The following is an 11620-nucleotide window of genomic DNA, read 5'->3' on the forward strand; positions in this document are numbered from 1 at the left end:
AACCACTACAACACGTTCAACAACCGCTACAACAACTCATACAACACCTACAACAACTCGTACAACAACACCAGCAACAACAAGTACAACAACCACACAGATATCAACCACAATGTCACCATCAACAACCACAACATCACCGACAACAACCACTTCGCCTTCAACAACTACTATGTTACCAACAACAACCACTACATTACCAACGACAACCACTACACCACCGGCAACCAGAAGAATACCTACAACGACCAAAACACCTTCAACAACCACTACAATAACCACTACATCACCAACAACAACCACAACACCTTCAATAACCAGTACATTACCAACAACAACCACTACACCTACAACAACAAATATGTTACCAACAACAACCACTACATCACCAACAACAACCACTACACCTACAACAACCACTATGTTACCAACAACAACCACTACAATAATCACTACATCACCAACAACAACCACAAAACCTACAACAACCACTATGTTACCAACGACAACCACTACAATAACCACTACATCACCAACAACAACCACAAAACCTACAACAACCACTATGTTACCAACGACAACCACTACAATAACCACTACATCACCAACAACAACCACAACACCTACAACAACAACTATGTTACCAACAACAACCACTACAATAACCACTACATCACAGATGACAACCACTACACCTACAACAACAAATATGTTACCAACAACAACCACTACAATAACCACTACATCACCAACAACCACTACACCTACAACAACCACTATGTTACCAACAATAACCACTACATCACAGACGACAACCACTACACCTACAACAACTATGTTACCAACAATAACCACTACAACAACCACTACATCACCAACAACAACCACTATGTTACCAACAACCACCATGACACCTACAACCACCACAACAACACCAACAACGACCACACCTGAACCCACTACCACCATAATAGCCACTATTATACAAACAACATCTCCAATAACAACCACTGCAGCAACAAAAAAAACAACTTCTCCGATGAGCACAATACCTCTTCAATTTTCTCTGCAAGGTATGTTTGGAAGTTTTGTAAAGTATGCTTCCAATTATATTTTTTTTATTTGATACAATCACACCAGTGTGATTAGATCGTTCAGTGCGTCATATCATCAGCAGCTAAATTAAAATCTGCAATTGCGCTTTGGCTGGCACTGAGCCAGATACAGACCGCACAGCATTATAACCAATCACACACGATTCTGTTGAGCTTATGAATTCAATGGCCAATCAGAGACATTCAGATGAGTCATCGCTGAAACACAGTGTTTTGTTCACTTACTCGCTGACTGAATTATCTGGCGAATTCTCTCATCAGAAACAACAAAGTGCAGATGTGCGTACAAATGTAAGATATTCATTTCACAGTGTAAACAGCTTCAGTGATTTAAATTGGAGTTTTTGAGAGAGCTTGAACTCTGGCTAGAATGAAAGAAAATGTTCTTTGATGTTCTTTGCTCTCTGTAAAATGAAAGTGTTATAATTAGTAACTTACAATATTGTTATTAAATTCAGATTAAATACAAAGTCAGTCGTATTAAAAATATTTTATGGCATGAGTACCATATCTGGTACTTAAGTAAAAAGACGGGTTTTTATGCATAGTTAATAGATTACACTATTAATCTACTTTGCCCATCACCCATTATAGGTCAAATAACAATCTATAAAGGTGCAAAACGCATTTACTTACACATGTTTGAGAATCGAGATATTTCCTGATATAGTTAACACGTTTGGAAATATTTCAAATAGAAAGGAAAAAATAAATAAAACATAAGCCTATATCAGTTATACAGTGCTATTGTGGCTGCTGTGTGTCACATGACAAGCATGACGAGCACCCCCCCCCCCCCAAAACACACACACACACACACTCGTGCCCCCTCAAAAATCATGAGTGCATGATGCCCCTGTGTACATATGTTTCAGTTGATGGTCCAGCACCATCTTGCACTGAGGGTGAATATCTACCACGGTTCCTCCATCCAACGCCACATCACGGAGAACAACTGCAGGCTCGTGTAAATCAAGAGCTTGAGATCAGAGTGAAAGCTTCTGCATCTTTTTCAAGGTATTAAGAAAAAAACTTTTATTTAAAAAATACTTTCATTAAAACGGTTTTGAAATTGAATTTTGAATAGCATATTAGCATACTTCTCCTACATATTTCTGCCATGCATACTACTTATATCATTTCTGGCAGATATAAAGCCATGACAGTAAGAGCAGTAACATAGTATGCTATTCCAAATTCAGCCATTGTCTGTGGGGAAAATAAAAACTGCATCTGGTTGTTTTGGTGTGCCGTGCTCTGTAGCACCAACCAGAGGGCAGGAGTTCAAAGAGGTTGTGGTCTTTGATGATTTTTCCCTGATTTTTCCAAACGTCCTGGGGCCCGTTTCAATAAGGAGGTCAACCAACTCTGACTTAAATCCTGAACTCTGAGTTGGCTTACCCTGAGTTGGGAAACTCTTTTCAGGTTCAGAACAGCTGAATTGAGTTAATTCCATCCACTCTGAGTGGGTTGACTCTGAGTTAAGTGCATGAACCACAACCAAAACTATGAAAAGCCATGATCAATTTGATCATTTGACTTCTGCTCAGCCAACAGCAAGAAGGCAGAGGCTCACAAAATAATGAAGAACGGATGAAGAGGATATAGAATATATTATATATAGAATATATTAAAATCCAACAGGAAAAAGAATAACTGTCGTATTTGTATTTGTAGGAAATAAAGATGACCAAATAAATTGTGAATAATTTGTGTTTATTTAGCCGCTGTGGAGGTGGTGGTTACGGAATATATCTCGTACTACCCTTCCATCTGGCATCCTTCCATTCCATACAGTAATCAGCTTAATTTTCGAAGGTGCGATGGTGGGAATGTGTGTGTCATCAATGCATGATCCAACCACATTGGAAATCCTTAAAAATATATATATATATTATTAGGTTAAGTCCAGAGGTCGCAGCAAGTTATCAAGTGAACATCATTTATCAGATTAGCCTCATTTAAACCGATTTCTGCCCCACTAACCTGTAGTCCTGTGAAACTCCTCTTTGATGGGTTTGTGCACAGGAAAATTTCAAAATATCTAAAGATTCTTAAATCAAGATGCATTTTCCACATAAGAAAAATTACATAAGTTACTTAGCCTTGTTTCCTGGGAAAATACTCAGAGGGTTAACATACTCAGAGTTTTCACTAAACCTCCTTTCTGAAACAGGCCTCTGGAGAACAGCAGTCTGTACTTTTGTTTTTAGTTGACTTCTTTTGTCCAATTTGGTAGCTGCACAAAAAAAAAACAGTTATAGAGGTACATAGGTAAACTCTATGATGGCCAGTCATTGCAAAATTGTGAAGACATTTTGGAACATGGTTGTGCGCTATTAGAGTTTCTCAATGCTTTTGTTTTGCTGTTGTGATTTTTGTCATCTAGAATCATTGATGTCATCATTAGTGGACCTCTGAACAGCACAAAGTACGAAACCACCACTGGGGAATACGTGATTAACTGGACACCAACTGCAGAAAACTATGGCCAACATTTTCCATTTTGCTTTATCGCAGAAGGACAATATGGGTATATTTTACTAAGTGAATGTACTTTTTAATTTTTAACCACTTTAAAGTCACATTATGATTGTTGATAAATAAAAACCTTTCTATTTTAAGATTTGATATTTACCACTCTGAGATGAGGTGCGTTGTTGCAAAGGTGGATTCTGAAGGTTGGTAAATCAGTTTAACAATTGAATGTAATTAATTACTGAATTAATTTCCTTTTTATGATAATGCAGACCCAAATGACAATGGCATTCATCAGTGAAATGAAGTAAATTAGCTTGTGAATAAAACAAACGGTAATTAACTGATTTATATGAAATCAAAATTGACATTTTGTGGATTTTAGTCCATGTCTATTATATTAATCATCTGTATGCTAGTGTGCACCTAAAGGTTGACAAAATTAACCTTTAGCAAATAAACACATTCAAAATGTACAATATTTATCTTCTAGGGAAACCAGACCACAAGTATTGTTGACTCATCTTGCACAACACATTTGTTCATTTGAAGTTGTTGTTCAAATTTCTTGCTCTAATTAAACATGCATGTTATTAATGTTATTTCCAGGACCTGAGGTAAATGTAACCTGTACTCAAAACTCAATGTCAGTGACAATTGAGAGATCCTCCATCAAAAACCTCCATGGTGACCACTTGAGACTGATAAATCCGTCTTGTCGGGTTTACACTAACAGTACCCACCTGTTCACCAACACACTTCTAAACGACTGTGGCACTCGGATTGAGGTGAGCAGTTTTATAATCAACATTTACAATCAGATCTTGTGAATTCCAGAGCTAAACTTCCAGAAACACAACTTCTGTTTCTTTGCAGGAGAACAATAATGAACTCATCTTCAAGAATAAAATCATTACATTCGATGATCCCAGGGACATTATAACCAGGAAAGATTACCTAGAAATTGAAATCCTGTGCAAGTACCAGAAAAGGACCAACGTTACTGTGGAGTTTGATACTCACAGACCACCAATCATCATCTCGGAAAAAGGTTTTGGCACATTCAACTATCAGTTTGAGTTTTATGCTTCTGCAAATTTCCAGACCAGCAGGGGTCCAGAATCTTACCCACTTGAGTACGATGTGGGCGATAAGATCTTCATGAAGATCGAGCCTGTTACTCCAGTCCTAAACACTGAGATCTTCCTCGAGTCGTGTGTGGCTACACCTTACGATAATCCCAATTATCCAGTCTCCTATCCCATCATCAAGAATGGGTGAGATTCCATAAACATTACTGATCATTTACACTTTTTACTCATGCCATTGTTACATGATAAGCTTGTCTAATCAGTTTATCACACAAATTAATCAAGCACTTTTTTATTTCAGATGCATTGTGGATGAAACGGTTCGCTTTTTCTCAAGCCACCAAACATATGTTCAGTTTGAAATGGAGGCCTTCAAATTCATTAGTTTTCATGACCAGGTTAGAGTGGCTTTTAGCACACACACACACACACACACACATTTGTTTGGGTTTTTGAAAGAAGTCTCTTATAAATGCTTAGTAAAGCTTAATTTACTTGCTTAATTAAAATACAGCAAAAAAACAAGAATATTGTGAAATATTATTACAATTTAAAATATCTGTTTTCTTTTTTTAATATATTTTAAAAATGTAATTTGTCCCTGTGATGTACAGCTGAATTATCAGCATCATTACTCTAGTCTTCAGTGTCACATGACCCTACAGAAATCATTCTAATATGCTGATTTGCAGTTCAAGAAACATTTCTTATTATTATCAATATTGAAAACAGTTTTGCTGCTTAACAGTTTTGTGGAAACATGATAAAAAAAAATTCAGGATTCCTTGCTGTATGTAAAAAAATCAGCATTTATTTGAAATAGAAATCAATGATCAATCTTTGCCAAATAAAAATGTTAATTTCTTAAAAAGAAATTATTAACCCCATATTTTTGGTTGATTGATTAATTAATTAATTATGTTCCAAACAAGTGCGATAAAACTGTCATTTTAAATAGACAACACATTTTTTATTTTATTTTTATATTGTCAGGATTGAACTGTCTTTGTGTTTTGCTCCCCGTGACCCAGTTTTTCCCTCACATGCCCTTTTTTGGTCGTTCCTGTTCCTGTCCTCGTCGTCTCATTATTAGTTGATTCCCCGCACCTGTCTGTCCCTCATTAAGTTTAGTATATTATGTGTAGTCCTTTCTATGTTCCCTGGTCGGGTCTTAATCGTCATTCCATGTGCTCTGTGTCTCCCACGCTCCCTGTGTTGCCAGTGATTGCATAAATAAAAAAATAAATAGCCTGTTTTGTTGAAGTGATTCCTATGTCTCCTCATCTCCTCGCTCCCAGTTCCAGAGAACCGTGACATATATGTGAATGGAACATTTTACAACAGCTCTTTGGTTGCCCCCTATCTTGCACTTATTGTCATTTTTTAATGATTTTTAATAATATTTTAAACATTTCATCATTCATTCTTACACCAAATGGTTTATTGACACTGTATTTAACATGCGGTGACTATTTGCTGTCATGCAGTTGCATTATGGGCCCTTAAAATGGTTTTAAGCGTTTTTTCGAAAGCGAGGTTTCCTCTAGAGTTAGGGTTAGGTCAGAGAATACAGCGCATCTATGAGTAAAATAAAATAGAAATCTTTCTGTTTAACCCTGCCTTCTGTCACTGTCTCCTGTCTTTTCGTCTTCCCTCTCTAGGTGTTCATCAGCTGCTCAATCATCATATGCCAGGCCAACAATCCCAACACCCGCTGCTCTCAGGGCTGCGTCAACGGCACAGTCGCTCCGCCGGCCCACCACCATCACAAAAGAGAGGCTCCCATCCAGACCGGCAGTCACTTCATCTCCCAGGGGCCCCTGCGGCTGAAGAGGAGCGCATCACGTAAGACATCTCAAGTTCATGCAGCTTAACAGATGATTGTACACTAAACAAATAGTGTTAACCATTTCAACCTTTACTCACATTTCAGAGGTCACCGTAAGCCCGGGTCTGAATCTAAACCTTGTTGTCGTTGCTGTGTGTCTCATGGCAGCAGTTGCGACGGTGTGTGGAGTGATCGTCTACAGAGCCAGAGGGCAAAGGATCAGATATAAACCCGTGCCATCGCACGACTTTTAGTCATGTCAGCTCTGTTTTTTTATTTTAAATGTTACCCTGTCAGATTAAACACCTTGAACTGCCATTCATATAGTAGGAAATATGCTACCAGAGTTGAAAAGTTTGATTTATTTCTTTGAATCATTTCAGTCATCAATTTCAAACCAACTCAATTCAGTTAATTTGTGTAATTACTCAAAACTGCACAGTGTCTATGAGGGTTTTTTTTTTTTTTTCATGTTTTTGCAGTTTTATATGTTGGTAAATACACTTTTTATTTTTGTGTGTTACGTTGGTGTACATGAAAAAAAACAGTGGAAACAGGTCATTTCTTTTAAACTAGAGTGTTACTGTATTTTACAGTCTGCATTAAATATCTTGATTCATCATGGCTACAATTATTGTGTTTGTTCAAATTATGTTCTTCTGATTTACTTTTTAAAGCCATATCAGAGCAAATACAGGCTGTCAGGGTGGTAAAGGAAGAGGAATCAGTTTCGGGGATAACAGAGATTTATTGAGTTTCAAACAAAACAGGAACTCAGGAACTAGTCACCGTCTGAGAGGGTAACCAGGAGAGATTCCAGCCAGGTCCGTGGAAGAGAATGTCAGCTCAGCAGGAGGCGTCTAGGAAAGGGGTTTCTGAGTGATTGGCAGAGAGCAACAGTCCAAGAGCTACGAGACAGAAGCTCTCCAATGAACAACAGGGCACAAGGAATGGCGAGGGTGGGAGAGAGGTTCCAGGAAGAAGGCAGAAGCCTAGCTGACTTAAATGGGATCTCCTGAGGCTGGTGGACGAGACTGATCTTAGCTGAGCAGCTGGATGGATAGAACTAGAAGGGCAGGGAAGCAGGTAGAGCTGAGCCACAAGGGATGGGAGGGAGGCAGGAGGGAGTCCAGCAGGGAGTCCAGCAGCCAAAGAGGGAGCTGGGGAGCAAATGGGGAAACCAAAAACAAAAGAAAAACTAAAAGGTAGGAGCTCAAAAAAAAACAAGGTACTAGATAGCACAGACCTCTAATCTAAAGAAAACCCTAATATCAAAAGTATAAAATAAATGCAAAGGAAACTAAGCAAGACTAGGCTTGATAACAGTCAACAGAGACAAGAGCCAGGTTAACTCAACAGAGCATAGATTCGATCTGGCACAGGACAGAAAACAAGAGGGGAATATAAAGGGTGACTTAATGATCTAAAACAGGTGTTAACCCTAACAAGATAATAAGGTAACAAGAGGGGCGGGGTAACAATAGATAATAGAGCACATGGCGAACACAAATACCAACTGACAGCCATGTGCTCCAGACAGACCAGGACACAACAAAAACAAACCCAGATCAGACCGGCGCCTTGACGCAGGGTTGTTTCAACCCAACTTTGGGTCAAATATGGACTAATCCAATTTTGGGTAAAAGGGTATTTTTAAAATTTAACAGTTAGGTTAGTCCATATTTGACCCAATGTTGAGTTGAATCAACCCAGCATTTTTTAGAGTGTGCACACTATAAATTGTCAGATATTACTTGGCTCTATTACCCAGCTACTGTGTAATAATATAGGCAAGCACCGAGACGAGATCTAGTCTCACAAAACCAGACTTGCAATAAATCACCAATTCATTCAAATAATAGTGCAAACGTCTCCATGAAAGGTTATAGAGGTGACACCAAACAAATGTATACTGTCCAAACATGGCAAAATAACCACATTTGTTTGACTATTGAGAGACCTTTGGTTGTTAAACACTGTGAGCATGACTTTGTCTACCACACGTTAACAAAGCTTATATTCTGATCTGCCTTTTAAATAAAAACACACAAAATAGTTAGTCAAATGAAACAACCACTATAAGATACTTTTGTTACTTGATAAATCTAAGTGTGACTGTTCTGTTCAAGAAACCAAATAAAAGAGCCAGTTTGCAATTAAGTCCTTAATAATCACAATGCTGAGATGATAAAAACATTTGATAAGTAAGATCTGTGTCCTCCTGGACAAAGTACAGTCTTCACCTTCTTGCCCCAAGTTCAGGAATTTTGAACTTGACAGTCATTTTAAATCTTTGATTACCTTTTTACAACATCAGGCAAATGCTTTTGTTTGTCTACCAGTCTGTCTAAGATAACTAGATAACCATCAGACGTAGACAACGCAACACAGGCTCGGCTTCATCCAGCATGTTTAGATTTTAATTGCTAGACAGCTGGCCTCTGTGCATGTTAAATGAGAAGATCACAGAATAGGTCATGATGAATAATACAACCATGCAATTTATTTTTAAAAAACAATTTTGTTGTTGCTCTTAATGTTTTATTTTTTTCTATGCTGTGTTGGCGCTTACATCCAAATCAATTTTGTCAAGTATAACATTTCTACATGTTCAACAATTCAGTAAATTTGAATTTGACGTTGTAAAACTTAGTTTCTGCAATAAAAATAAATCTTTCTGAAAATACCCATCTATGGTGTTTCTACTCATTATGGTATTTTAGCCATGATTTTACTGTTGTTTTTGGAATTTTTGTCCCCCCAGAATCCCTGAATTTGAATAGTCTCTCTAAATCTTTTCTGACCTTACTGTCCAGTTTCAGTGATTTTTTTTAATGCAAGCCACTGTTTCACATTGAAACATGTTTTTAAAATGAAGCATACGTGATGATTGAAAGAGAACAGAACCGAAAGAGAAGCTAAAAGAGTTGCTATGTAGCACAAAAACATCAACAGCATTCAGTTGAGCCGTAGAAATGTAACACGCATCAGGTATCAGTCAACACACCTGCTGAATGACTGTGGTTACCAATACAATTCTCCGGCCTGCATAACAAACAAAATGGCTTTGTTTTCATTTTAAGACAAAACAAATCAATCAAGCAGCTGAGCCCAACTTTTATGCATTGGCATTTGTCACATTCTGTTCTGTTCCTGTTTCCTGTCATTGTATGTTGACCTAGTGTTTGCCTGTTAGTCACTAATTAAGTTCACCTGTTTTTCATTTAGTTTTCCTTGTGTATTTAAACCTGATTTCTATCTGTTCGTCGTTCCGTGTTATTGTTATTTTACATGATTATGTTTTACTAATGTTCCTGTTATCCCCTGGCTGTTCCAGTTGGATTAATTAAAGACCATTTCTGTTTTGTTCTCTGCATCATGCGCTTACTACACGCCTATCCTGCGCTTACTATGTGCCTATCCTGACCAACTTTACAACAAGGTGTGATTTGTTTGCATTTAGGCATCGTAAATTGCTCCAGAGGACGAGTTTGACCTTCGAATTCAACATCTTGTCACTTGTAATGCATTGAAAAATGATTTCACGATAATGGAGGAATCAAGACATTTTTTTATAGAAAATACAGAAAAAGTACGGATAAAATATTTAATTCAAAATATTTATTTAGAAGATCATTAAAAAAAAAATGAATTTGAGAAATATATTAAAAGTATACAGAGAATACAAAATTATTTTATGTAAATTTGACTTGTAACCAGCATGTATTTATTAATATGCATTTAATTTATTTATTTAAAGGTCACTGAAAAAAGATAGTGGATGAGTTAAGAAAAAGATTAAAAGTGTATAGACAAATATGGATAAAATAATTTTATTATAATTGGACTATTTTAACATTTTTCTTATTTATTAGTTCTTGGTCTCTAAGTTCATTGAAAAAATCAAAACATTTACATCATATATATTGTTGGTTAATATTAATTTCTTCATATACAGTTTTAAACATTTCAAGTTGTGCAAATTAATATAGATATTATTATAAATAGCATTATGAATGAACAGGAATGAACAATTAACAAAAGAATATTTAAAGTATAAATTATGATGTGAGGAAAAAAGGAACAAAAAAATATACTGTATATATAGCCTTCATAACCTAAGTCATGAAGGCTATAGTAGAAATGACTGGAAATAAAGCAAAATTAAATTCTTCTGCTCATGGTTATCCAGATAACAATAATTGCCTCAGGCAAATGTGGACGGTTGGATTTACTAAATATTGCATCTGTGTGCAGTCTTTCAGGATTAATCACACACCATCAGAAATCTAGTTTAACTAGATGCTATTCACCAGTAATCGCCCTGCAGCAAGCCTTTTTTATTAAATTATCATCATTCTCTTCCGCACAAACATACTTCCAATCTGTGTATGTAAAACAAGCATATAGATGTCTTTGTTCTAACTGAATTCCACTTATGAATAAGGAAATTATGTGAATAATGAATAACCAGAACACATACAGGTCTTCCTCAAAAGCACTCATCGTTACAACCTGTAAAATATTATACACAGCAGGTGATCAGCAAATGGACTGCAGCAGTCTGTGAACATGATAACTGAGGCTTCGGCCGTGAGATTGAGAACAGAGAAAGTAACACTAATGTTTAAAACAATCACGTACAATTATCTTTATGATTTATAATGCTGCGTGCAATTCTATTGTCATGAGAAAGGCTTGGCCCAAGCTGTAGTAATAGACTTATTATTGTTATGTCAATCAAAATACATTGAAAAGACTTCATTGTTAATTACATAAAGAATCAGGTTTGATTTGTTGGCAGCTAGTTAATGCATTATCATAAACTAACAATAAACAGTACTTTTACAGCATTTAAAAATCTTGTTTAATATTAATCTCTACGTACAAAGTTTTGTAACTTTTCAAGCTGCATAGATTCTGATATGAACAATGAATGAAGATTATAATTATGTAAATTCTGTCAAAAAAAAAAAAAAAAGTTTCTCGTTAGCTCCTGAAAGCTAATGCATCAACTAATGTTAACAAATTGAATGTTATTGTAAAGTGTAACTGCTATTTTTTAAAGCTTGAATGCATATAAATAAATAAACAAATAAATAAAGCTG

General features: G+C 36.4%; 1 protein-coding gene across 1 annotated transcript; it reads left to right on the top strand.

Moving 5' to 3' along the window:
- The first annotated feature begins 1039 nt into the window (after positions 1-1039).
- On the top strand, positions 1040-6853 carry LOC131524832 (CUB and zona pellucida-like domain-containing protein 1). Its single transcript, XM_058752187.1, has 9 exons — positions 1040-1073; positions 1991-2132; positions 3505-3648; positions 3741-3796; positions 4203-4381; positions 4470-4870; positions 4986-5082; positions 6346-6529; positions 6618-6853. Exons 1-9 carry the CDS (start codon positions 1040-1042, stop codon positions 6764-6766), a joined length of 1386 nt encoding a protein of 461 aa, XP_058608170.1. The 3' UTR covers positions 6767-6853.
- Positions 6854-11620: the final 4767 nt, after the last annotated feature.

Source organism: Onychostoma macrolepis, chromosome 18 (assembly GCF_012432095.1).
Source record: "Onychostoma macrolepis isolate SWU-2019 chromosome 18, ASM1243209v1, whole genome shotgun sequence".
Taxonomy (NCBI): Eukaryota; Metazoa; Chordata; class Actinopteri; order Cypriniformes; family Cyprinidae; genus Onychostoma; species Onychostoma macrolepis.